This window comes from Moesziomyces antarcticus (genome assembly GCF_000747765.1).
Source record: "Moesziomyces antarcticus DNA, scaffold: scaffold_v10012, strain JCM 10317, whole genome shotgun sequence".
NCBI classification, from domain to species: domain Eukaryota; kingdom Fungi; phylum Basidiomycota; class Ustilaginomycetes; order Ustilaginales; family Ustilaginaceae; genus Moesziomyces; species Moesziomyces antarcticus.
Window position 1 is genome coordinate 1 of NW_014638998.1, and position 26,165 is coordinate 26,165.

A 26,165-nucleotide genomic window follows, 5' to 3' on the forward strand; every position below is an offset into this window, starting at 1 on the left:
CTAACCCTAACCCTAACCCTAACCCTAACCCTAACCCTAACCCTAACCCTAACCCTAACCCTAACCCTAACCCTAACCCTAACCCTAACCCTAACCTTAACCCTAACCCTAACCCTAAGGGCTAGGCGCACTCTAACAGACTAATTATCTAAGTCTAAAGTTTCATCTTTGAAGATTCGAAATCCGGTCCGATTTTCTGTTTGATTTTGTGGTCAAATTTTGATTCGATTTCTGCTGACGCGCGTTTTTGCCTCGGGCTTGGCTGAGCGCGTTTCGATCATCGGTATTTTGCTTTGCTCTCGGGCTGCCGTACTTTCGCTGCTAACGGCGAAATCGATCACAAGAGCTGGGCGTCAGGCGGAGCGGGATCAGGCCAGGAGGTATGGGCATTGTATCGTTGCCGACGCCCACCTGTTGAAGATACGCGGTCGGAGAAGCAGCCAAAAATATCGTGGCGATGGTTTGGATCGGTGCATTTGGAAGCGAAAGACACCCAAGGAGCGATGCGCATCGGCGCTACGGGTATGCCTCCTTACCATCAACACCGTCCGGGCTCGCGTGAACTTGCGGTATCTCGAGACTATGAGCCCACTCTCGAAGCTCATTGCATGCATTCTTTCGTCACGCTCCGCACAGACAACGCAGATCCGTGAACAGCAAGCTTCTTAAGGCACGGTGGGGAGGGTCTCTGTGCGAGGGGGATCGAACTAGTCCGACCGCCAGTATACGAGTCTACCATCTTGTGATGCCGGCATCGCGAGCAAGGAGTCCGAAACTAGATGCGGGTGAGTAGAACAGGTCTCTCGGAGGACCGAATTCGTAGGACGGCCCTGTCGAAGCTTCGCCATGCTTGTGCAGCAGGAGGACCTTGTCGCAAGCAAGAATGGGCCCGAAGCGGTGCGAGATCATCAGGACCGTAAAGTCGCCGAGGGCCAGTGGATCCTGCATCAGCTCCCTCAAAAGGGCGTCTCCGCTGTCGTCGAGGAATGATGTCGGTTCGTCCAGGACAATCAAGTGGCCCTCGGATCCGATGCGGCTGCGCCCATGACGAGCACGGATGGCTTTGCAGGCAAGGATGAGCTGTGCGAGCGAGAGAAGTTGCCTCTGGCCATTGCTCAGCTCGTCCGCCTGATCCAGAGCCGCATCCAAACCGCCCCACTTGGCAGCCATGGCGTCGAGCCCGACCCGCTTCAGAGCGTCCCACAGCTCGGAGTCGCTGAGCACATCGACGCTGTCGGCAGTGTCCAGCATCATCAAGAGATTCTCCCGCAGCGTGCAGCACGAAACGACCACAGCCTCTTGCGGCAAGACCAGGATCCGTTCGCGCAGAGCCCGCAGGCGCAAGTCGGTTGTGTCGACGCCTTCGATCGAGATGCTTCCGGAAGACAGTGGAACGAAGCGCAAAAGCGCCTGGATGAGCGAAGACTTGCCGCTTCCCGTCCTGCCGACCACGGCCGCCTTTTCTCCTGCCGCAAGCGTGAACGAAAGGTCGCGCAGGACCGTGGTGGAGACATCCAAGTCGGGCAGCGTGTAGCCGACGTTGACGGACTCGACAACCACCTCGGCCCCAATGGCTGACGTGCGCTCCGTGCTCTCGCCTTCGTACGAGCGGGTCCCATCGTCGTTCTCGGCTTCGAGCGTGGCGACCTGCTGCAAGCGTTCGATCGCAACGAGGCACAGCTCGAGCTGAGTCCAGGCTTTCGTGAGCATCGTGATCGCGCTCGTGAGCATCATGAGCTGCGTCAGCCCGACCGCGACCCATCCGACCGTGTCCGAGCCTGCTCCGTGCTTTGCACTGCGCTGGGCGAGGCCGACACTGAGCGAGCAGAATGCCGTGGAGAGGCCAGCGACGATGAGGCCAGAGACGAGAGTGAGCCAACGCATCAGCGAGAGGTTGAGGAAGAAGGCGCGCTGGCTGCGCGAAACGAGAATCTCGTTGAGCTGCGTAAATGCTCGGCCGCCCCCAAAGGCGCGGATGGTGACGATGCCGTCGATCGTCTCGCCGAACAGGGTATACAGAGGCGACTTGGACTCGAGGTCGAGCTTGCGAACTTGTCCGGATGTGCGAAGGTAAAACGACTTGATCGCCCACAGCGTGGGCAGCAGAACGGGCAAGATGAGCAAGAACCAGGGCGATGCCAAGGACAGAAGGATCATACTGCCGAGCACAACGCCCAGATTGGAGGAGACATTGAACAAGGCCTTGGTCATGTCGTTGTCCGATACAAAGAGGTCCTGGCTGAAGCGATTCACAATGGCCCCGCCCGAGGTGTTGAGGAAATACGACAGAGGTGCGGCCAGCGTCGAGCTCAGGATGATCGAGTGCATCCTCCGCGCACAGGCCTGCGCAACGGGTATGAAGAGGTAGTAGACCTGACCTGTGAAAGCCAGCGAGTTGACCGTAACCACTGCCGCGTAACCTCCGATCCAGGCCCACAGGCTTGCGTTGGGCTTACGATCGTTGGCATTCGACCAGAAGTAGAGATAGATGTTGATCGAGGCGAGGGAAGCGGCGGCAAAGATGCTGATGGCGACGTAGACGAGCGCGCGTGCTGTACCGCAGGTGCGGCAGTAGAACTTGAAGGCTTCCCAAGGACGCAGCTGAGTCCGTGGATTGGGTGAAGGGTCCGCATCGCTGGCTTCGCTGCTGTCCTTGCATCCTTGATCGGAGCTGGCGGAAGCACTTTTGAGTGGCAGAGACCTCGAGTAAGGTGGGAAAGTGACGGTCTGATGGCTAGCGTACTGGACGGTGACGTCGGCGACCGTTTCCGCGGTCTCCTTTTTGGAACTGAGGGCAATGTGCACATCTGGCTGGATCCCAAGCGGGAATTTGTGACAAGCGAGGACGACGGTCCTGCCCCCGAGCACCAGTCGGGCGGGAGCCACTGAACTGCCATCTCGACCTTGAGGTTCACGGGCAAGGAGGCGAGTAACGATCTTGGCTGTGGTAGAGGCATCGAGCGCCGCCAACGAGTCGTCGAGCAAAAGGAGTGGGCTGGAGCTGTACAGCGCTCTCGCCAGAGCGACTCTGCTCTTCTGGCCACCGGAGAGCTTGGACCCCTGCGGCCCGACCCGGGTGACATCGCCTTCTGGCATGGCGGCAAAGTCCTGTTCGAGATCGAGACACCACGCCACCGCATCGTAGCGCTCCTGGTCGAGGTCCGAGTGGAAGAGAATGTTGTCGCGGATCGAGGCGTCCTGGAGCCAGGTCGACTGAGCACAGTAGGCAGTTCCGTACGCGGGGCTACGCTCGACGAAGAGCTCGCCCGCAGAACTTCTCAGCTCCCCGAGGAAGGCGAGCAGGAGCGAACTCTTGCCAGTGCCGGTCGCGCCAGTAAGGCATGCGAGTTGGCCCTTGTTGATCGTGAAGTTGAGGTCCGAGATGAGAGCCTTTGTGCCGACTTGTAGGCGGACGCCCTTTGAGACGATGCTCGATGTTTCAGAGACCGACGAAGCGGCAGCATTGGAAGCCTGGGCATTGCCAGACTTGGGATCTAGGCTGCAGCTAAAGGACGATGACGACGTGGTTCGGCCGCGGCTGGCGTCATCCTGACTCGGGACCATCTCGGCTTGCAGAAGAAAATCGCGAATTCCGACAGAGGCGCCGAGAGCTGCCAGGAGCATCGGACCGTACTGTGCGAGCAGGAAGAGCGGGTTGCGGAGCAGGGTGAGGACGGAGATGACGGTAAAGAGCTTGGTGGTGTCGAGCGAGTCTGTTGCGGTGGAATGGCTGTTCTGGGCGATTCCCGAGAATGCGACGAGGGTGAGGAGCGTAGTGTAGTTTTCGAGGTCGTTGGCAGCCACGACGAGCAGAGTGGCGATCCACATGGCGGCGCGAAAGGCGGCGAGTTCGAGGGCACGCAAGGCGGAGAGTCGCTCCGAGATGATGGCGAAGCGGGAAGCCAGTTTGATGGAGGTGATGTTTTTCATGGTGGCTGTGACGAGCTTGACGCGGAGCTGCATGGCCTTTGTCCAGCGGACGACGATGGCGCGCATGCGATTGCTGATGTAGGTGGTGAGGACAATGCTGATGACGGTCATGACCACAGGCACCAGGAAGGCGTACGAGATCTGCTCGTAGGCAAGCCAGAGCGCGATGGCGATCTGGAGCAGGGATGCCCACACTTCGTGGATGAGAACGACGCCGTTGCAGACACGCTCCATGTCGGCGCTGATGAGCGTTGTGGCGCCGCCAGCGCCGGTTGCGAGTGCCGCATCTTGGCGAAGGCGGAGGGACTTTTGATAGATGATGGAGACGAGCGTGCGGCGGATTTTGCAGGCCGAGTCGTCGACGATGGACTGGTAGTGGGCGGTGAGAAGGGCGGTGAGCGCGTAGACGAGTGCATAGGCGGCTACGAGGCCCCAGCCGTGGTAGCTAGGCTCGGAAGAGGAGTGACCGAGGCCCTGAAGATACGAGGTGGTGCGCTCGATGAGGAATGGCTGGGCGAAGGAGACGGCGATGAAGAGGAGCTTGGGTAGCACGGGACGCAAGAGCGTAGTGCGGAAGGTGGCCAGGACGGTCCATGCGAGTGCGTTTGGCCCGGCGCGGGCGGGATCGAGGCGAGACCAACGGCGTTGGAAGGCGTCGGTGTCGGCTTGGACTTGAAGTGGATCGTCTGGCTGTTCGAGATGGTCGATGACGAGTTCTTGGCTTCGACCGCGCCAGACGGTGGGGAGTAGCCAGAGATGAGCGGCGCGGGAAAGGACGCTTGCGGTGATGGCCTGCGATGGCGCAGCACGGGCGGCATGGGTGAGGGGATAAGCGGCAGTGGGGGCGGCGGCGCGAGCGTGCATGGATTGGATGAGGAGGGCGCGCTTGGACAAGCATTCGACAAAGAGACAGGCGAGCAACGCGGCGACGCTGAGAACCGAGAGGGCGAAGGCGGATGTGCTGACGAAAGCCGAGAGGGCGAGCGTGCGAACAAAGGCGGCGTCAAAGATGAGGGCGATTGTGAGAAAGACGACGTTGGTGGTGCTGGGGCGTGGTTGTCGGCGGTATTGGAAGTGTACGGTGGCGACGAGGGCGAGCGCTGCTGCGATTCGGAGCACGAGCGCAGGGATGATAAGGTGACGAATCGAGTGGAGCTGGGCATCGATGTGGGGGGGCAGCAGAAAGACCAAGAGACGAACGAGCGAAGCGAGAGCAAGGAGGGACGGAGCGGCGAGCTTGAGCAGGTAGGTCCTGTCGCGGAAACGAGCTTCCAAGAGGTACTTTGGCTTAAATTGCAGCGACCAAGCCTCGACTGCGCAGAGGGCTACGTAAACGGCTGCAGGCAAGATCTGCAAGATGGCCAGGTGAAATGCCCAGGTAAAGTCTGCGTCGCGGCAGAGCGATGCTGGCGCTGGTGGGAGGATGCTAGCATCCTGGGTGGGGCATAGCGGCATTGAGCTTGCGACGCAGCTGTAGCTGCGAGTATGGCGGCGCGAGCTGGACTTGTAGCTGTACGGGCTTGTGCGTGTGGTACTGGTACAAGGATGCGGAGAGCAAGGCTGTAAAGGGGAGAAAGACGGAGGCGCCGAGAGTACACAGGGCTCGAAGGCTTGGTTATGTATGTACGGTCGGGCAGCGTCTGGCTGGCGCACGACTGTCAACCAGCAGTCAGCAAGGACATGGATGTAGAGAGGGACGTCAGGAGCATGCGCCCGCTGAAGAGGATGGAAGGCGGCGGCGGCGGCAAAAGTCGGGGCGGAGGCTTGGCACGCCTCGTGTGTGTGGTTCGGGAAGGTGGACCCTTGGGGGAAGGGAAAGCGCCAAGACCTTTGTGAAGCAGGCGACCCTGGCTTCTACGGATGTGTTAGCCGAGGGAAGCCTTGTTGCCACAGCAAGTGGGGGCGACGCTTATCTTAAACCAGTCAGGAGCAGGGGCAGAAGCAGGAGCAGGAGCAGCGTTGCTGAGGGCGAGGGCCGGCTGGCGTTGCTCCGAGATTTCATTCTTTTGTGGCGTGGTTCTGGAAGCCGTGGTGAAGCTTTTGACAGCGGCCAACTAATGCGAACACGAGCCTGTGTAGCTGAGCTGCGGCTGCCAAGGTTGCGGCTCTGTGTGTGCCTGGAATCGGGATTTTTTAGCGCGAAAATGCCATGCAGCTTTGGTGCAGCAGGGTGCAGACGGGACGCAGATGCAGACGCCGCTGGCTGCCTCGAGTTTGGCTGTTGCGGAAGAGGCTCGTCCGCTATTCATGCCTGTTGTTGGCTGGCCTGTTGATAGTGGATTTTTGGATGCGCCAAACTGTTAGAGCGCTCAAAATGCATCCGGGCGTACGCGCATTCCGTTGGATTCGGCGCGGCGGAGACTTGGTTTGCGCGACATCTGCAGACGTGCGCGTGCGTCCATGGCCGTCGCGTCCCGACCAGCCGAGCTGCCTCCCAGAAACCCAGCATGGCCAGCGCTGGCCAGCTTCGAGATTTCCTGGGTTGACAGGCTCTTGCAATCCACCGTCCGCCGCCGGCGCAGATGAGAAAGCGAGCTTGAGCGTGCCCATCCGCTCGGTGTGGCCATGCTCACGTCGCACTCCCAGGCGGCGATGCAAGTAGTGCACGCAATGTAAGCAGTGCAAGCGTCGAAATGTGGAACGAGGTGCCTTTCTCACGCAACCACCAGCCCAACCGAGGCGCACTCGACCTCCGCCGGCCGCCCTGACTCATGTCGAACAAGACTTTCAAAGACTGCAGTTGCTGCGCCTCTGCCGGTCTTTCAGGCGCCCTTCCCACTCTGTTGCAGCACACACCGCTCAGAGTACTGTCAATCGATGAAAACGCTGGCAGACTCGCAGGAAAAGCTCAGACAGAATCGTACATAAGTCAATCCGGCTTCGAATATCGCAGCGATAGATGGTCTCGAGATCCTAATCTGCTCCTCTTGCCTGTCAAGCTCTTTCCTCCGCATCTCTCTACCCTGACACTTCTGCATCATGCTTCCTGACAAGCTCGGGCCTTACGTCACGACCGAGTCTCATCCTCTCTCTATCGAGCAGGATGAGAATACGTCCGTATTCATGTCCGCAACCAGCGGTGCAGTCCCTGACATTGTCGTCACAATGGCCAGGCACATGACCCTGTTCGCCAGCCATGTTGCTATCGAACATCACCAAGCCCGCTCCCGCGCTGGACTTGAGCTGCCTCCGTAAGTATCCGAAGCGTGCCTTTGATCGTCGCATCTCTTCCCTAATCACAACCTTATCCCCGTTGCCTGTCCATCCCACCAGCATGACTTTCACCTTCCAGCAAGTGAACGACGCCAGCGACCGCATTGCCCGAGCTATCTTGGACCATGGCGCGCAGCATCCTGTCCTTCTCATCATCTCGTCCAAGCATCCGGCTGCCTATGTTGCCATGCTGGCCGCGCTCAAGCTGGGCCTCGCCTTTGCTCCCATCGATCCCTATTCCACCCCCATCGCCAGACAACTCGCTGTCCTCAAACAAATCCTCGACAACGTCGCCTCGCCCCACATCTCGGCCCCGCTCGTCACCCTCATGGATCGCGAGAATTTCCAAGCCTTCTCCAACCACATGTCGGAGCAGCGTCATTCCGCTCTGCCCCTCAATGTCCTCATCCTAGAGGACCTTCTCGATTCTGCCATCCAGCCAGAGCAGGACACCTTCATCCCCTTCTTCGCCAAACACCTCGACCCAAGCTCGCCAGCCTACATCATCTTCACTTCGGGAAGCACCGGAACGCCCAAGGGAATAGTCATGTCGCGCACGGCCCTCTCGGCTGGCATCCATTCGCTCACCAGACTCGTCCCGCGCTCTTCTCAAGCACCCAACAAGATGATCCAATTCTCTCCCATCCACTTTGACGTTTCACTCCTCGAAATATTCTACTGCTTCGCTCCCTCCTCGATCCACGCAGAGCAGGCTCCATGCACGCTCGTCTCAGCCCCTTACCTCTCCATGCTTCAAGACCTCACCTCTCTCTTCGTCTCGGCTTCGATCACGCATGCTTGCCTCACTCCCACCGTCGCAACGCTCGTCGATCCACACAGATGCCCCTCTCTAGTCTTCCTCGCCTGCAGTGGCGAGGCGGTCCCCGATGCTTTGGTACAGCGCTGGATCAAGGCCTCTCACCTCGGATACAGCGCCACCGAGCTTTGGGGCGGATACGGTCCTAGCGAGACCTTCTTCACCTCGCTCCGCCCGCTCACAGCCTCCTGGATCGACAGCGTCCCGCACCTCTCTCAGCCCAAAGCCACCGCCAGCAAGGTCCTTGGCCCTCCTCTCCCCAGTTGCCACTACGCCGTGCTGCACCCACAGACCAATCGACCGGTCCCCATCGGCCAAGTTGGAGAGCTCTGGGTCGGCGGTCCCCAAGTCATGAATCGATATTTGGGCCAGGATCACCTCACAGCTACCTTGTACCAAAGCTGCTCTTCGTAGTCCAGCGACATGGATCTCCGCTCCTCGGCCACATCAACGCTGAAGGGCCAAAGGTTGCATTCTTGAACACTGAAAGTGAAAGCATTGAGCCCGTCAACAGCTCCAGGATCGATCACATCGCAATTGCGGTCGAGCAAGGCACTGACGTCAGAATCTGTAGGGTCCTGCAGAGGCTGATGGCTTTTCACCGCTTCTTCTGCCATGGGGAGGATGACAACGATCTCGAAGCCGGTTTGACGGTGGAACAAGCAGAGACCGGCATGCGCATGTTTACTCTTCTCTCAAGCAGCGACATGGCGAAGGATAATATGCGTGGCTCTCAATTTGGTCAACGCAATCACCCGTCCGACTTCTACTTTGCCATTGTCGAGCCGAAGGAGGGCAAGAAAGGGCAAGTGTATGACTTCGTACATAGACACGGCGCGAACATTCAACATGTAGCCTTCAAGACGGAGGACATTCTCGCCGACGTCGCTCAAATTCGAGCTCAAGGCGGCTTGAACCTGATCCGTGCCGGTCCAGCAGCCGCCGAGCACAGCCTGGCACTGACAGCATCGTTCCCTGACGCCTTCGAGCAGGTTGTGCGACTTCATCAGGAAGGCATCCTCGTCAATGCGCGCATTCAAGACGGTCGAGAAAAGCCCGAGGTAGCTCTGCTCTCGCAGATCTTCACAGGCCCCGTTCACCCGCAGGCCGAACTGTTCTTTGAGCTCATCCAGAGACAGAACTATCGCGGCTTTGCCTCGGCCGACATCGGGGGGCTCTTTCAAGCAAAGGGTGAGACCGTGTCGTCGCTGTATGTCGACGAAATTCTCGCACCCTTGCGACTTAGGTCCTGGGTGGACGAAAAGGCACGGAACGGCGTCAACGTCGACGTTGTCCATCTCAAATGCATCTCCGAGGATGCCTTGGGCCGATTCCTCGAGCATATCACGAGACCTTTCGATGTCTTCGTTTCCAGCTTCGTGCCCATCACGGAGCGCATTCTCGCTTCTCTACCCTCCACCTCTCTGCCAAAGCTGGTACAGGCTCAAGGTGCTGGCTTCAACCACATCGATCTGGCAGCCTGCCAGCAAAGGAGCATCGCGGTTGCCAACAACGCCGATTGGTGCTCGAAAGAGGTAGCAGAGTACTGTCTCACTGCCATTGTGAATAAGTGGACACAACAGAGCGCCATCGATGTTCGAAACATCGATTGGGAGAGAGACCCGCACACTCTGCAACGACACTCGTTGAGCCAGGCGCACCTTCTTATCGTTGGCTACGGGGGCATCGGAAGCCATCTGGCAGACCTGGCCCAGAGCGTCGGCGTGCAGGTGCACGTCTACGACAACTGCCGCCCCGAGCTCTGCCATGCATCGCTGGAGACATTGCTTGCTCTCGCCGACTTTGTCTCCATTCACGTGCCCCTGACTCGGGAAACGAAAGACTTGTTCGGCGAGAACACGATCGCTTGCATGAAGCCAGGCTCGTGGCTGATCAACACGTCCCGTGGAAACATCGTCAACGAGGAAGCCCTTTTACGTGCGACCAAATCCGGAAAGATCGCTGGGGCTGTATTAGATGTAAGCACCTCAGCATTGACATTCACGACAGATCTGGATTCGCCTTTGGCTCTGACTCTGTCATCGGTTGTTCTTCCTTTCCACTCAGGTTTTCGCGGAAGAGCCTCTTTCCAAGACCTCTCCCTTGCTGACAAGCTCAAACATAACTTGCACGCCGCACGTTGCAGGATTGACTATCGAATCAGAGAAAAGCGCCTGTCGAGGCGTGACTGACAATATCGACTTACTCATCAGCCACGGTGTGGTCCATTGCAAGAACCTGGTCTCTTGCACGAGCCCTCAGACCCCAGCAACGGAAGAACGCTTGTCTAACTCGGCTTCCGACGCAAGCATGCTTAGCTCGCGGGCTAGTTCGCCGTCGACGGCGCTGACAAGCGCGAGCCCCGAAGGTGACACGCGCACAATGCGCGACATCTTTGACTCTGTCAACAAGAAAAGGCTTGAGGAAGGTATCGAGGTCTTCAACCTCTCGGCTGGAATGGTTGAGGTAGAGCCGTGCCCAGAGCTCTTGCAGCAAGCTGCCTTTGCGGTGCTATCTCCCCTTTGCTCGAGCAAGGAGGTGCCCTGGCTGCACATGTACAGGGAACGCAAAGGAGACGCGGTGCTCAGACAAGAGCTCGCCAATCTGCATTCTTCAGGGAGATATGGTCCAAGAAAGCAGAATGTCGATGCAGGCAACGTCCTGATCTGCAGCGGTGTCTCGGCAGCAATCGCGAGTATTTTCGGGGCTTGGCGATCCAACCACGGTAGTCAATACCGCCCTAGAATCGTCCTCTTCGTACCATACTATACATGTGAGTGCCCTAAAGCCTTTTCCCACTCCCATTATGGCGAGTCACAGCTACTGACAGCTTGCTAACCGCTTCTCGACCTATCCCTCCACCTCAGACCACATGGAGATCGCGAACGGAATTTTTGGGAAGGAGGGCTACGAGCTCGTGACCGTTCAGATGAAGATCGACCCACAACTGGGTTGCACCCACGATCGACAGGCGACAGAAGCGATCCTCTCTGACGAACGGGGAGGTGCAGATATCTGCATCATCACCAATCCCCACAATCCTAGCGGCAGCGTACTCAGCGAGGACGACGCTGTGTGGTTCGAGGGTCTCGTGCGCACATACAAACGCACGTGGTTCATCTCGGACGAAATTTACGCGGACATGGTGTATACGCGCCGAGACGGTGTGCATCGATCATTGTGCGTACCCGAGGCCGACAACCTGTTTGTCGCCTATGGGTTTAGCAAGTCGTTGGCGATCGGCAGCTGGCGCATAGCCTACGTTATGCTCCACTCCGAGAGCCTAGATATGATCGCCAAAGAGCACGACCGGCTCTACATCTCTGCGCCCTGGACCCAACACGCGCTCGGCACCTACCTGACGTCAAACATCGACGCATTCAACCGGTTCATCGCCGCCTGGCACGAGAGGCTTTCGCACGACGCTCACATCATAGGCAAAGCTTTGACCCTGGCCTTTGGCTGGAACGTGATCAAGGCAAGCGGCGGCATGTATCTGCTCGTACGACACGACGAGGCAAACGACTGGGACGCGTTCCAAGTAGCTCTGGACAAAAGCGTCGCTGTGGCCCCAGGATGCCTCTTTGGGCTTGAGCACGGATACATTCGCGTGCATCTCGCCTTCAGCCAGGACCAGGCGCGCCGTGTCGCGGCAAAGCTGGCGCCATAGCTCATGTTCACCTTACATCGCAAACCTTGTCCCCTCGCACGAATCAGCACGAGTGCAGGCACGCTGTAGACGGTGTTCCGCTGCCGCGTCAGGCACCTCCTCTTCATGCCTGTGTGTGTAGTCACACCGATAGATGCCTCTTGAATACGAACTATCGCCCACTACTCCAACTTTTCACTGTTTGTGATGAGCTCAAAGGAGACAGGCTTAGCGAGGAAGCTGCATGTCAAGCAGCTTCAGCGCTTCGAATCCAAATGTAGGCAAACTCAAGCGTAAATATGAATGCTAAATCTTATCGCATTGCCACGCTCGGGAATATGGTCTAGTGGTATGACGTCGCTTCCGCATACCTGTGACCTCCAAGTTCGCGGTCCGGAAAAGCGAAGGTCCGGGGTTCGATCCCCTGTGTTTCCATTCCTGTTACTTTTTTTTGGTTTTTTATTTGTTCATTTTGTTTGACCGACCGAGGTGTTGTTTACCTCTGCGGACCAGTAACCAGACACGGCTGCGGGGGCGCACAGAATGCGAGAACCCGGTCATTGTCTTGATTGTGACGGCCCACTTGGTAAGCTCGCGGCGTGCAGCAAAGCAGCTCTCTCGGCCATAGCCGACTGTATTCCAAAAAAGCTCTATTGCATGCTGTGTGTTGCCGCGCTGTGTGTTGCGTGCTGTCAAGCGTGCAGATCGAGTTGAACTAGGATTATACTGACGGTTGGATCGCATCATAGAAGGCGGGGTCGAGTAGCCAAGACCAAAGCTCGCTCGAGTCGCTTCCGTCAAAGGGTGAGATGGCTGGCGGCGGCAGCTGTACTGCATTATCTTGCATCAGCTGTGCTTGCAAGAGCTGGGCGCGCAGCTGCGACACGAGCGGCGGCGTATCAACGCAGCATGCAGCGGTGGTGTCGATAGCGTCGATCATGCGCTCGCCGCAGGAGGTGAGCCAGAGGCCAGCATCGACGCGTGCATGCTCGTATGCGCGGCGGATGCGTTCGATGCACCACATCACACATCCGACGGTGAGGGAACGGAAGGCGCGTACATGAAAGCCAAAGTAGCCGCATTGGGCCGCCTCGGCGGCGATGTGGACGATCTGACTAAAGGCGCGTGTGGTGTTGCTGCGGAGCATGTTGCGCGCCTCGGATACGTCTGCGCTGCCAGCTTCGAGACCAGCAACGCGTGCGTAGGCCTCGAGCGACATGATGGTGTTGTAGTAGAGTATCCGCACGAGGCCTTGCTGTGCGCTCTTGGCCAGATCCGCGTGGGAATGCTGGGCTATCGTCGGGGAAGCTAGCGAGCCAATGTGAGCGCGCTCGTATTCATGCAGACGCTTGAGGAGCGAGATAATTTGTGCAGGAGCGATGCCTTGCTTGCGGTAGGGACCAGTCCAGCAGAGGTGGTGAATTTCTTGGTGGATCTCGCCGAGCGTGAGCAAGCTGTCGTGCCAGTCTCCTAGCAGTGTGCCGCGCGGTGGGCGCTCGAGATCCACTTCGCGCGGATGCAGATATTCGAATGTATCAGGCCGCCAGCAGTTGAAAGCGTAAATATGCCAGAAGAGCAGAGTCTCTCTGGTGGTGGAAGTGTGGCGGTGGAGATTCAAATGTCTAGTGAGACGCACTGGAGCTTCGTGGCTGAATGGATGGAGGTGGAGTGGATCGGGGTTCTTGGGCCAAAAGATGGGAGCGCCTTCGGCGGTGTAAGCGATGCCTTCGAGGATGAGCACGGCTGTGATTCCGTCGAGGCCGTGCGGGAGCATTCCTAGCTTTGCGATTTGCTCTGCGCGCAGTACTATACGACGCTGAAGGTCGAATCGTGCGGGGCGTGTGGTGTGGGCGATGCCGACGGCTGCGACGGCGAGGATGATGAGTGGCGAGATCTCTTCGGCTACGTGATCGGGCGCACAGGAGAAAAGAGGCGCAAAGTATGCGCGGCAACGGCGTCGAAAATCGTGCTGCTCGAGCGAAGGGTTGAGATGGCCTGCGGTGGCAAAGTAGGCATCGATTGTTTCTTGCAGCAGCGGGTAGCTGAGGCCAGGCACATCGAGAAGCCCGGCTGCCGGGATGGCGCCAGTGACGGAAGCAGGTGAGCCGGTCTGTGCTGACGCTGCACTACTTGTGTTTGTGGTTGCTGTCTGGCTGTCAGCCGATCCCACGGCCGAGGCAGACCGAGAAAGGTGTCGGAAGCCGGGTAGATAGAGCTCGTCCGGCAGCGCTGGAGTTGAAGATGCAGCCGGTAGTGAGGACGAGGCTGCGCTAGGAGACGAAGCTTTCGAAGGTATGCTTTGCACTGATTCGTGTCGTCCGCCTCGCGCATCCTGCTCCAATCGACACGGCAGACGCTTGGCTGAGCACCAGGTGCACGAGGTGCCACCAAGCGCCGTGCGATCCGGCAGGTCGCATCGAGCTTTTTTGCGGCGACACTCCTCGCACGATGCTCTAGGCAGGCCTCTTTTGCCCATCGTGAAACTTTCTGACCGGCTCGCCGGAATGGATGTAGCGTTCTGTGGGTGCGTTTGTGTGGAGTGAGGCAAGAAGCGGCCGGGCGGTGGTTGGCATTTGGCCTTGTTGGAAGGGGCCGGCGCTTTCCGAAATCCGAGCCGCGGCTATCCATGTCCAACTCCAGATTTGGCACCAAACCCCGCAGCAGCAAACCGCCGCCAGACCCTGAAAAAATGAAAACGACACAGCCTTCTTGGCAGCGGTAAAAAATATCGCCGGCCGGAGATTCCAGCGCGAAGCTTTCCAGTTGCGCAAACTGCCGGTCAGACAGCCAGCTGTACCAGCAGCAAAGAATGGTGTTCGCCTCCCTGACCACCTCAACTTCATGATGCTGGCTGGTCAAGAGGCATATAAGTGGGCGGTCGAATCAAGATTGACCTCCTCTTTGACCGCCATCAATCACTCAAGCATCTCGTCCAGCCAGCTTTGCTATCGAATTCAAGAATGATGCTCTCTAGCCTCGTCACCCTTGCCCTCGTCCTCGCCGGCTGCCACGCCGCGCCTTCGGGACCCCGTCGCACGGACTCCGAGTCTACGCAGCACCCTCTCGCCTACGCTTCTCTTCCCTACGAGCCCGAGACGGCCGCACGCACCCCACCCTCGCTTCCCGATGGTGATTATGCCTTCAGCTTCAAGCAGCACAAGTGGAACTACAACGGCGCCGGTGTCAACCACATGAGCACGGGCACCTGGTATTCATCGCTCTCTCAAGCCAAGGTCCTCGTCACTGCCAGCACACTCGACTGGGCTTCCAACAACGCCACCCTCGCCGGTGAGCTGACCGGCGCCTACACCTCGTCCCTCTTCGACTATGCCGACGCTTCTGCGGCGTCCAAGGCCAACGTCAAGAACTACTACTTTGCCAGCGACTACACCAAACCCGTCAGTTTAGGCACCTGTAACGCAAACGAGCTTCCCATCGGCGCAGCTCAGGGTCAGCTTCTGCCCCCCGACTTCCTCCGTCAGAATGGCATCTACGCGGGCACCGAGCTCCTGCCCCAGTACGGTCAGGCGGACAAGTGGGTCGCCTTTTTCGGCCAGGGCCTCGCACTCAGCTTCTACTTTGTCACCGCAACTGATGGCCACCAGCGCTGGGTCCGCTACGACCAATACTCACGGGGAGAGCAGACCACCGTCGTCACCGAAATCTTCAACCTGCGCGAGAATGCTCGGTTCAAGGCCGGTCTCTTCAATCCTTGCAAGCCGTAGACAGCAACCAAACGAATCTCTTTCACCAGCCATGACAGCATCTCCGCGTCGGTCTGCCGGTCAGGGCGCAACCCAATAGAATCTTTGAACGTCAACCTCAACAGGACATTCACTCATCGCTCAGCGCTTGTACCTCCAAAAAGTGGAAAAAATTTGTTGCAGCTGCTGTCGCAACAATTGCTGGTGAGGCCCTTCCAGCATATCAAGGGCATTGTGTCCGACTTGAACGGCTGCAGCTTGACGGCACTACCTCAATCGTCGACCCCAAAGAGGATCGTCTGGCTCCCGTGAGCATCTCGCATGGAAGCGGCTCGGCACAACTCGATCAATCGTCAATCTCGGCGCTGCGTACAATTTCTTCGCGAGGGCTTACCAAGATGACGTGAGCATATCGCTTGATGGCGAGTGCTGAACGTGTTCGCCGGGTACTTCGGCAAATGGAGGCTTCTCCACTCGAGAGCGCTAGTGCAGGCCGCAGAGCCGCGATTGAGTTTTAGCCCGCTTTTCAGGTGCTACGGCACGAACGACAGCGGTGAGGATGCAGGCACACTCACGATTGCGGCTACGACGCACGGAGACGGTGGCAAAACACATCCATTGCCACGTTACGATACAAAAACGTGACCACGGAGCTAATTGAATGAGATCCTCCAGCATCGTGGCACTTGGACTTGTGAGAAAAATAGAGTACAGCAGGGGAGCGAAGTCCAGAATGGTGGCTGCACTCTGTCTGAAAACGCAGTGCTGTGCCCGAATCGAAAGCGAAATTGATTGTTGGTAGCCATCTGGTTAGAGGGTGCCTTCTGCCCGTTCACTTGTCGGCACTGCGACGACGCTTCCTGCTGAGGCCGAGCAGGTTGGTCAGAAGGCCCGTCTGGCCGTTCCTCTCGATCTTGGATCCGGGGTACTTGCTGTAAGACTGGGCAATGTTCGAGTTGAAGCTGTCGCAGGGGTTGCCTCCGGCAGTGGCCAGCTTCTTCCAAGGAGCAGTGAGGTACTTTGCGACAAAGTCGAGCGCCTGTCCGGTCACCTTGTAGAGCACGTTGATCTGGGTGGGGACCAGCTCCTCGATACCGATCTGGTAGAGGTAGCAAGCGAGGGCCTGGGGATCCTTGGCCAGGGTTTCAAAGTTGTACAGGCCACCGGTGAGGTTGCCGACATCCACGCCGGTAAAGGTGTTGACCTTGCCAGCGTTACCTCCGACACTGAGAAGACTGGGGTCAATGGCAGCAGCGTGCAGCAGCGTGAGAACGATGTCGTCCAGACCGAACGTGGCGCCGAGCGGACGACGAGTCCAACCGGGCAGCAGCCTCTCGTGGCCGGGGGTGTACTTGAGACCGTTGGCGGTGCGTTCCACGGAGAAGAAGGCGAGAAGGTTCTTCTCGTCGAGGTACAGTCGATTGTAGCCATTCTCGTCGACGGTGTTGTTGGCGGCGAACTCGGCAACGAAGCGCTCAGCTGCGGTCGTCACGACGAGTCCACCGAATGCCGAGTTGAAGAAGAGCGGGTTGGTCTCCACCGACTGATGCCATCGGTTCGACTTGTGCTTAAGCATGAGCTCGGCAGTGTATACGTCCTTGTCCTCGGTCTGGTCGTTGTTACCGAGGTCGAGAAGGTCCTGGAAGTAGGGCAGGTGGACCTGGACATTGTCGTGATTGGCATCGGGCGCGTAGTAGTCTTGACGGACGATCGAAGCATCTCCCTCGTAGATGTTGTGGGCATTGATACCACCGGGGGTGCCGAGGAGGAGATCGGTGACCTGTCCGAGACCCTGGGACTTGTAGGGACCGCCGATGGACCAGGTGAGGTCGAGGATGTTGCCGTTGAACACCACAGCATAGGCATTCAGGGCGAGACCAAGGTCGGCTTCGACACCGAAGACCTTGCCGATGGCATCGACACCCTGGAAAAGGTTGGTCACGCCGTTACGGTTGAGATAGCCATGGTTGGCGAGCAAGTTTAGACCGGGACAGGGACCACGAATATCGTTGGGACCGGGAGGGATGAACTTGTGCTCCTCCGAAGTGAGATCGATGTGCTGCTCTTGCGGATTGAACTTGAAGCTAGCCGGGTTGATGAGAGCATGGAAGGTTCGCTGCTCGAAGCCGGTAGTCTGGCTGTTGTTGGTTGCTCGCTTGATGAGTTCCTGGCCCCCTTTGATCTGGGCGGCCTTTTCGAGGAAGGCAGAATAGTCAACTTTGCTCAGGTCGCCATAGGAAGGGAAGGCAGCGACGCCGGTGAGCAGGACTGAAAGAGCGGGAATGAAAGCTAAGAGCTTCATGACAGGGGACAGGAACGTTGTGAAAGGGGGGAGAGGGATGATGATTCGAGAGACGAAGTTGGCATCGCTATGGGTGCGTTCTTATACCTTTCGCCCAAGTCGTTTGTGTGTCTTGTTTGGACCGTACGTGGTGGATCTTGCTCGAGGGTCATTCGATGCGATTCCAAACACCGTCGGTGCGGCTTCTGCTGGAATTGAGGTGCTCAAGAAGATTTCTTGCGTCGCATCCGCAATACAGCAGGAGGACCGTGGCGTAGGATGGCACCATACTGAAGCGAGTCCGGGTGGGACAGAGTTTCGCTTCTTGGACAAGCGTGAGCGCTGTTGGACGCGAGGATGGCCCCCCCTCCTCTCCCGCTTCGAAGTGACCTGTCGGCTGCGTCAATTAGTGCGACGTCCGTCGGGACGTCGATCTGTCAGAGCGGCGGATGAAAGTGGCAGCCGAATCTTTGGAACGTTTCTAAGAGGCTCGGTTGGACGGACCAACCAGAATCGAAAGATTTGAAGTGGATGGGGTGATAGCGTGGATGCCTGGGGGACGTGCAGTCGACGGTGGCACTTTGATGATCAGGGCTCAGTATGGTCGCGTTGCAGAATGTTGGTGGCTGTATATTGTGATGCATGCATGGAATAACGCCATCCCAGTGACGGTGGCGTGGCGGCTCCAGCTGGCCCAACTTGCGAGATCGCGTGCGAAAGTCGACGAAAGACGCACGCACGTCAAACGTCAAACTAGCGCAGAAAAAATTAATTTATTTAGAATACTGTAACTGTACAGATCAATGATTTGCAGGGTCCAGCCTAGCGTGAGACAGACTGGCCGCCACCGCGGGCCCCCACCGAGGTGGCGACAATCCAAAGATGCGCCGTACGTTTCACAGGGACTCCGCTCTCTCGCGGTGCTCGGGAGCTCATACGCAATGCTTCCGTCCTTTTGAACGCCGGCATTGTGCTTCTTAGCGTATCCGATAATGCGCTGCAAATTACAGCATGCAAGTGGGGGTATGCATCTTGGACAGCGGATCTCGCGGCCCAATCATCTTCCTGCCCGCTCGCTGATTTGCAATCCCTCCGCGTAATCCCCGGCGGTATCCTTGTCGCCCGCTGCTCGTGCTCGCCCTTGACTTGACAGACAAGCAGAGTCCCCTTTCACGGTGAGCAGGAGGACGCTCGGCAATTGATGCCTCATCGACCAAGGCGAAGCACAGAACGACATCCCAACGGGCGGTGAGGCAATGTCTCTACGGATTGCAAAAGCGCGCTTCTTCTCAAACAACGACGAGCGTTCACTCCGGTAGCAACAACCTTTTCGTTGATTCCACGCCACTACGTCCCTCCTCTGGTCATCCCTTCGATTGACTCGAGTCGCTTCCTCAACATAGTCCATCCGACCGAACGCTCGTAGCTGCAACCATGGCGTGTCCAGTCAACCACCCAGCCTTCCATGCTTTGGTCCTCTTGATGGGTGTCTTGATCATGCTGGCCAAGCACATCAAGACCTAGGCTTCTATTATCAAGCCTCGCACATCCTCGCCACCTCGAGTACGAGTATCGCTCACTCGAAATCATGGCCCATCACGAGCAACGGCACGATACCAGCGACATGCATCGATTGCAGGGCTTCGAAATGGAGGCGCGTTCCTCGCAGCTGTTCGAACAACTCGTTGCAAGATCTCTGGGATTTGCCTGAAGCGGATAGGCGCGTAGCAGGATCAAATTGTCCCCGCGTTGCTACTGGATTGTTCGAAAGAGCGAGCTAATCGGTCGAGGTCCTTTCGGTTTTGATAGCGTGACCTCAATGAAGCCTGCACCTGGCCTACCTGGTCCTCGGAGCAGTTTCGCTCGCCTCGACACGCTGCGACTTTGGCGCCCGCGCTTCTGATCATTACGAATCTCATGTTGTTCTCGATGTTGAAATCATCCCGGTCCCGCTAGTGCTACCTTTCTTTCGGGGCCAGGCTCTCACAGCAATCAAGCAAGTTTCGGAGCCATGCAAATTTGAGCGTCTGTTCGAGGGCTGTGTGGGGTTGAGCACTCACAGAGCCTCTGTGAGTTGCCGTTTGTGACCAGATTACCGAATTGACGGGTTTATCTCACGACTTTTGTGTCCAACATTTTTGCCCGAATTGAACGTTGGTATTAAGATTTGGCCATCTGGCGTTGATGACCGATGCGATGAATCTGCTGCCCGATTGTTGAGCTGATCCGGGATTTTGGCCTATGAGGTGCGTTTTTCGGGTCTCGGAAGTGGAGGCGCTCGTGTTGTTCTGAAGGCCTTCCGCAACGTTTGGACGCTTCACCTTCTTCCACCTCGAACAACGCGATCCTACACCACACAGGGAACCGCTCACGATGTCTTCCGCTGGCTCACGCGAAGATTCTCGGGGCGACTCAGCTTCGGCCTCCTCCTCTCGATCGGCTACGCCCGGCCCATCCGTGCCGCCGGCGAGGCGGAGATCGCAGTCCTTCGACACTACCGACTCGGATTCAGACGCGGATTCCGACCCAGAACCAGGCCCTCTTCCGCCCTCCGCACGATCAAAGAGCCCTGATGATAGCGAAGATGATAGTGACGTCGGTCCACCGCCCCCACCTGCGCCTACAAAGGACTCCAAAGGTGCCAATTCAACCGACCGCCCCGATGGCAGATCTGCCAAGCGAGCCCAGGAAGATCGCGACGAAGCCGCTCGGCCACCACCGCAAAAGAGGCAAAAGCCCGCTGTTCTGCCTCACGAGAGCACGTATCTGGGCAACCTGCCCTCGGCGGATCGCTACTTCAAGTCGCTCATGCACAGAGACACGGTCAACTCGGTGACCGTCACACCACGCTCCAACTTTGTCATCACCACCAGTGTCGACGGCTGGGTCAAGTTTTGGAAAAAGTCTTCACTTGCACCTCCGCCCACTTCGGGAGTCTCGAAGCCATCAGAAAGCTCGGTCTCAGCTTCCAACATCTTCAGCGGCTCCTCCGTAGTCGAATCGGTCAAGCAGTACCGCGCACATCTGGCGCCCATCATTGCATGGAGCTGCTCTGCCGATGGTGCCTCCTACGCCACGCTTGATGCAGAGTCCAATGTCAAGGTGTTTGACGTCGACAATTTCGACCTCATTAACATGATCAAGCTTCGGTACAAGGCGCGCACACTCGCCTGGGTCCACCGTCCAGGCAGTGCTCGCACGCTGCTGGCCATCTCGGACGAAGAGTCTTGCAAGATTCGCATCTACGATGCACGAAGCTCTCCATCGTCCATCTCCAACGGCGACGGAGAGGATACAGATCATGCACAGGACGATTCAGCACAGCGATCCACCTCGTCGGCGGTGCACCAGCCCATCTTTACAGCGTCCAACGTGCACCGTTCCCCTGTCCACTTGCTCGCTTTCAATGCGCAGCACAACGTGGTCGTCTCGTGCGACATCACCGGATTCGTCGAATACTGGGTGCCCGAAGAGACGTGCCCGCCACCTTCGCCACTCAAGGTGCCAGGCGTGTTCGAGCTCAAGTCCACCACGGATCTCTTCGAGTTCAAAAAGACAAAGACGGTTCCCACCACACTCACCTTCTCCCGCGACGGTGAAAAGTTTGTCATCTTTTCCGCCCTCGATCGCAAGATCAGGGTGTTTGACTTTCGCACCGCCAAGATCGCGCGCAGATACGACGAGAGCCTCGAGGCGCTCCAAGCGTTGCAAGCGCAGCCGGCGCCGAGCCCCTCGGCACCGGCCCCGGACCAAGCCAACAAAGATGACGCTTCGATGCCAGCTTCGCAGCCGGAGATCAACTTCAAGCTCGATCAGATGGAGTTCGGCCGCCGGTATGCGTTGGAGCGCGAGATCACCGCATCGGGCGCAGCGGGACCGCTGTCCGGGCTGGCGAATGCCAGCTCCGTGTCCATGTGGAACGTCGTGTTTGACGAGTCGGGCCACTTCATCATCTATGCCTCGCTGCATGGGATCAAGTTTGTCAACCTCGTCACGGACCGCGTCGTGCGGCTGCTGGGCAAGGACGAGAGCGTGCGGTTCATGCATCTGGCACTGTTTCAGGGCGCGCCCCAGCGCAAGGTCAGCTCGCTCGCAGCAGCCGCGTCCGAGAACCCGCTGCTGGCCAAGCAAGGTTTGGCAGATCCGACGTTGTTTGCCACCGCATTTGGCAGGGCACGCTTCTACATGTTTACCCGCGTCGATCCGGATGCATTGGGCGATGCGGGCGAGGCGAGCGGAGGCGACCGCGATGTGTTCAACGAAAAGCCGACGCGCGAAGAACAGACGATTGCTGCCGCCACATCTCTCGGCAACAATCGCTCGCGCAACGCCGCCGGCGCAAGTGCCTCGGTCGGCGTCAAGCACTCGACAGCCACCTTGCACACTACGCTCGGCGACATCCACCTCACCCTCTATGCAGATCTGGTCCCCAAAACCTGCAACAACTTCATCGGTCTAGCGAAAAAGGGATACTACAACGACGTGATTTTCCATCGCATCATCAAAAAGTTCATGGTGCAAACCGGCGATCCCCTCGGCGACGGTACGGGCGGCGAGAGTCTCTGGGGCGGCAACTTTGAAGACGAGTTTCACCCGAGCCTGAACCATTCCAAGCCGTTTACACTCAGCATGGCCAATGCAGGTCCCAACACCAACGGCAGCCAGTTCTTCATCACCACCGTCCCCACGCCCTGGCTCGATCGCAAACACACTGTGTTCGGCAAGGTCTCGGCGGGCATGGACGTCGTCAAGCGCATCGAAGACGCCAAAGTCGACAAGAACGACAAACCTCGCCAAGACATCCGCATCATCAACATCTCCCTCCGCTAAACCCCGCACCCCTCAAACTTAATAAAGATCCGTTTCAAGCGCTTGTCGCACATTGCTATGCTGCGTATGATACATTCCGGAGCGACAAAGATTCGTGCCGCCGGGCGCTCAAGAAAGCGTCTTGATGCCGGCGTCGAACGTGCCGAGGAAGACGGCGCCGCCAAGGCCGATCCACATTGTGCGCGGGAGGAAGCCGCTGAAGAGCGTCTTGATACCCTCGGTGCGGCCGATGTGGAGTAGCGTCGGGATGATGTCCGTGTTGACGCCGCGCGGGAGAGACTCGACGGCACTGGCCGCAGCCGCAGCCGCTCCGCCCGGGCCAGCCGAAGCAGAGCGCTTGGTGTGCAGCATGATGCGCGTCTTGACCACGTCGAGCGGCGTGGTGAGACCGGCGGCGATGGCACCGGCAATGCTGCCAGCCAGACCAGCCTGCCACGTGGGGAGGCTGCGTACGAGCTCCTGGTCCGAAAGCGCATGCACGCGCTCCTCGGCCGCGACACCTGAGCCGGAGGCTGCGTTCTTGCTGGCCCTCGACCGTGCCATTTCGAGCTTGAGCCGCTCGTACAGCGGAAACTGGATGCAGGTGAATGGGATCTCTCGACCGACGGTGCTGCCGAAGCCGCGGTAGTAGCCGCGCACGCCTGCTTCCTGGAACACTTTCTTGAACGCCTGCAGCGTGGTGGTGCCCTTGCCGTACGTCATGGTCTGCTGGCGCGACTTGATCACTTCGGTCGGTACGCGGATCAGACACGCCGCCACCTCGGCCATGGATGCCGCCGCCATGTGCACGCCCGCCGGACCAAGTGCGCCTTCGGCGCCAAACACATCGGGCATCCATCGTACCAGCGCCGGCTTCATCGACTCGTACGTGGTGAAAAACACCGAGGCACCGGGGGCCGAGCCCACGGCGGTCGAGGCAAGGCCGCGGTACACGCCGCTGAATCCGCCAGCGGCCCAGAAGCCCTGTGCTGACTGCAGACGAGTCTTGATCGTGTCGATCGGGAAGAAGAGGAGGTCGACCGTCAGACCGGACAAGGCGCCAGCCAGGAGCGCCGAAGTGAAGGCTGGACCTGAGGTTGTGGTGTCTTTGGCCGCAAGCGCCATGTCGCCTTCCTCGAGCACCGATGGGATTGACGAATGGGGAATGCGCGCCTGCGTGCGTGCAAGCTGGTCTTTCGCCGACGCCTTGGACGCGGGTGGCTGGCTCTCAGTCACACCAGGTCGCCCGCTGGCCTGCACGTCCGGCAGATTCTCCAGCGAGACAAACACGGTCGACTTGGACGGCTGCAGCGTGGATATCGGCAACGCCGCGGCACTCGGACGCGGCTGCGACTGAGCGGGGAGCGCGGGAATTGGCGGCGCCGAGCTGTGATCGTTGCGGGCCGACTGCAGCGCACGAAGGTCGGTGTGCGAACGTCTGCCCTTGAGCCTTCGCAGCGTGTCTGCTGCCGCGCTCTTCGATGGCTCCCCGCGCGAGGTCGCGCCAGTCCCTTCCGGCATCTCGGAGATGGACGGGGAGGTCTTGGGCAGCATCGAGCCGAATCGAGAATTGATGGAGCCAAGCGAGGCGTTTGAAGCTGTGCGTCTACGGGTAGGCACGCCAAGGTTTGTCGGATTGGACGACGCCACGGCGTTCAAGGTCTGTTGGCTTGTGGTCGAGATCGAAGGCGCGACCAGGCTGGCACTCGACAACGACGTCACAAGCCCGGGCGCACTGTACATGCTGGTGACACGCGGCCCCTGGACGGGGCCGCCACTGAGCTGCGTGGACGAAGCCGATCGTGCGCGGCCTGAGCCCCGCGATGGAAAGTACCCATCGTCAGCCAGGCTGTTCGGGCTTTGATCATCCGCGGCGGAGCCAGGCGGAAAGAGGAGGGACGGGGTGACGGACACGACGCTGGAAGGCCGCCTCGGCCGGGCGACGCCAAGCGAGAATCCGGAGCGGACACTGTCTGTAGGAGAACCTGGCTCGGACCATCCCGGAGACGGCTTGGCCGAGACGGCAGCGGGTGAGCTGGTGCTGACGGTGCGGCCAAACTTCTGACGGACTGTCTGGGAAGCCGAAGCGGCGGATGTTGGTGTGGCCTTGGATTCTGCTGTTGCCGAAGCAGAGACGACCGCGGCCTGAGCAGCTGCGTATCCGCTAGACAGACGCATGGTCAGGGCGGGACGTGTGTCGGCCTCGATCTTTTTGGTCGTTTCGACGTCCTCAGGTGTAAGGTCACGAAGGCGATCCTTGCTGCTAAGTGCGCCTCCACGCGACGTGGTCGTTTGCGAGATGACAGCGGCTGGTGCGTCTGCACCTCGAGGATGCGGGAGAGAGTGGCGCTGCACATATTCTGACGCCAGCGCCTTGTCGAGACCCTTCTGCGCGCACGTGGTGAGATTGCGGAAGAGCTGGTCGTCGTAGATGCGCCCTGAAGTGTCTTGGGCTCGCGACAGGATGTTCAGGATCTGATCAAGGTCAGGACGATGCGATGCGCCACTCTGCTGCACTTCGGCCACCCTGGTCCAGGCATGTCGGGCTGGCGCGGCATTGTCGGCGTATGGCTCGAGGGCGAAAGCGCGGGTGAGCTGGATCGCGCGGAGAAGAAGCATGTGGCTATGGAGGAGATGCATGGTGGTTGCGAGGCTCTCGTGTTCCTCGGCCTCGTCCGGCCCATTGGAAATGTTTTGTTCGGAGGCGTGGGCTCTTTCGACGGCTTCCAGACGGGCGGTCCACCTCTGAATGGCATCTTCGAGCTCGGTCCAGAGCTCTGGTGCTTGCGACTGTGATGCGGGTGCGGACGTGCGGCTGCGAAGGGGTGATGCGCCCTGTGAATCGGCCAGATGCTCGATGGCGGGGAGGAAGACGGCGTTCTTCTGGCACGGGTCGAAGGCACCCACCTCGGAGCTTAGGAGAGCGCCAACGAGCAGGGATGTAGCCTCGAGGGGCGCTTGCCACACGAGCGAGAGCCGGAGAGACGGAGTAGCTGAAGCGGAGGCTGCCTTGAGCTGAGCGGGAAGTCGGTGCTCGCACAGACGGAGCGTTTGGAAGATCCATGCGATGCTTCGGAGCGTGTCACGGTAGACGAGGGTGACGACGGGGGAGACGCCGCGGGTGACGCCGTAGGCGTAGAGATGGGCGAGGCGTTGAGAAGCGGTTGTGGAGCCGAGCGAGGCGGCACGGAAGAGAAGCAAGATGGCAAGCGGGTAGGCGTGATGCAGAAGCGCGGCCTTGGCCTCCCACTCGAGCTTGGCGAGATCGGTGGTGCGCAGGACGCGATCGCACAAGCCCTCGTGTCGCGACCACCTGGCTTGGGCGTATCCACGCAGACTGGTGCGCTGAGCCGAATGACGCGGCGCCTTGCGTTGGTCGCGTGAGTTGTTGGCGGACAGCTGGGGCTGGCCTCGCGACGGTCGTCCGCCAACAAAGATGTGGTCGATGCTGCGCTTGGTTCTCGTGCCGTCTACGATAGGGTCGTGTTGTGCCGATGATGCATGGGGGACCGTTGCGCTCGAGGACGTCTCGGGTGCGGATTCGTTGTCGGCATCTTGCGGGGTGGAAGCCGGATCCTCTGCCAGACCGAGACCGAACTGAGCGCTCATGTCGCGCACTTTTGCCGCGAGGATGGACTCGTGGACCTGCAGGCTGACCATGGATGTCGACGAGCTCGTCCTTCCGAGAGAGGGTCTATGGTCGGCGTGTATGGAGGTATGACGTGGGAGGAACATGACGAGCGTTCGAGGGCAAAGCGCCGC

At 59.0% G+C, this 26,165-nt stretch overlaps 7 protein-coding genes and 1 non-coding gene across 8 annotated transcripts; 4 read left to right on the top strand and 4 right to left on the bottom strand.

Annotated features, from left to right (window-relative positions):
- Positions 1 to 732: 732 nt before the first annotated feature.
- PAN0_012d4402 (p-loop containing nucleoside triphosphate hydrolase protein) lies at positions 733 to 5,385 on the bottom strand (the record flags this gene model as incomplete). The annotated part of the gene is made up of 1 exon (XM_014799939.1): positions 733 to 5,385. One exon carries the CDS (start codon positions 5,383 to 5,385, stop codon positions 733 to 735), a length of 4,653 nt encoding a protein of 1,550 aa, XP_014655425.1.
- A 1,524-nt stretch (positions 5,386 to 6,909) lies between these two features.
- PAN0_012c4403 (aminotransferase, class I/II superfamily protein) lies at positions 6,910 to 11,630 on the top strand (the record flags this gene model as incomplete). Its single annotated transcript, XM_014799940.1, has 5 exons — positions 6,910 to 7,121; positions 7,204 to 8,308; positions 8,380 to 9,939; positions 10,223 to 10,733; positions 10,828 to 11,630. 5 exons carry the CDS (start codon positions 6,910 to 6,912, stop codon positions 11,628 to 11,630), a joined length of 4,191 nt encoding a protein of 1,396 aa, XP_014655426.1.
- A 311-nt stretch (positions 11,631 to 11,941) lies between these two features.
- Positions 11,942 to 12,044, top strand: PAN0_t012c0001. Its single transcript has 2 exons — positions 11,942 to 11,977; positions 12,009 to 12,044. It is a non-coding gene; the product is annotated as a tRNA-Ala (tRNA).
- A 286-nt stretch (positions 12,045 to 12,330) lies between these two features.
- Positions 12,331 to 14,085, bottom strand: PAN0_012d4404 (uncharacterized protein; the record flags this gene model as incomplete). Its single annotated transcript, XM_014799941.1, has 1 exon — positions 12,331 to 14,085. One exon carries the CDS (start codon positions 14,083 to 14,085, stop codon positions 12,331 to 12,333), a length of 1,755 nt encoding a protein of 584 aa, XP_014655427.1.
- A 484-nt stretch (positions 14,086 to 14,569) lies between these two features.
- PAN0_012c4405 (uncharacterized protein) lies at positions 14,570 to 15,334 on the top strand (the record flags this gene model as incomplete). Its single annotated transcript, XM_014799942.1, has 1 exon — positions 14,570 to 15,334. The coding sequence occupies one exon, from the start codon at positions 14,570 to 14,572 to the stop codon at positions 15,332 to 15,334; it is 765 nt and encodes a 254-aa protein (XP_014655428.1).
- Positions 15,335 to 16,145: 811 nt separating this feature from the next.
- PAN0_012d4406 (oxidase) lies at positions 16,146 to 17,615 on the bottom strand (the record flags this gene model as incomplete). The annotated part of the gene is made up of 1 exon (XM_014799943.1): positions 16,146 to 17,615. The coding sequence occupies one exon, from the start codon at positions 17,613 to 17,615 to the stop codon at positions 16,146 to 16,148; it is 1,470 nt and encodes a 489-aa protein (XP_014655429.1).
- Positions 17,616 to 19,967: 2,352 nt separating this feature from the next.
- Positions 19,968 to 22,424, top strand: PAN0_012c4407 (peptidyl-prolyl cis-trans isomerase; the record flags this gene model as incomplete). The annotated part of the gene is made up of 1 exon (XM_014799944.1): positions 19,968 to 22,424. The coding sequence occupies one exon, from the start codon at positions 19,968 to 19,970 to the stop codon at positions 22,422 to 22,424; it is 2,457 nt and encodes an 818-aa protein (XP_014655430.1).
- Positions 22,425 to 22,532: 108 nt separating this feature from the next.
- Positions 22,533 to 26,138, bottom strand: PAN0_012d4408 (s-adenosylmethionine transporter; the record flags this gene model as incomplete). The annotated part of the gene is made up of 1 exon (XM_014799945.1): positions 22,533 to 26,138. The coding sequence occupies one exon, from the start codon at positions 26,136 to 26,138 to the stop codon at positions 22,533 to 22,535; it is 3,606 nt and encodes a 1,201-aa protein (XP_014655431.1).
- Between the last annotated feature and the right edge of the window lie 27 nt (positions 26,139 to 26,165).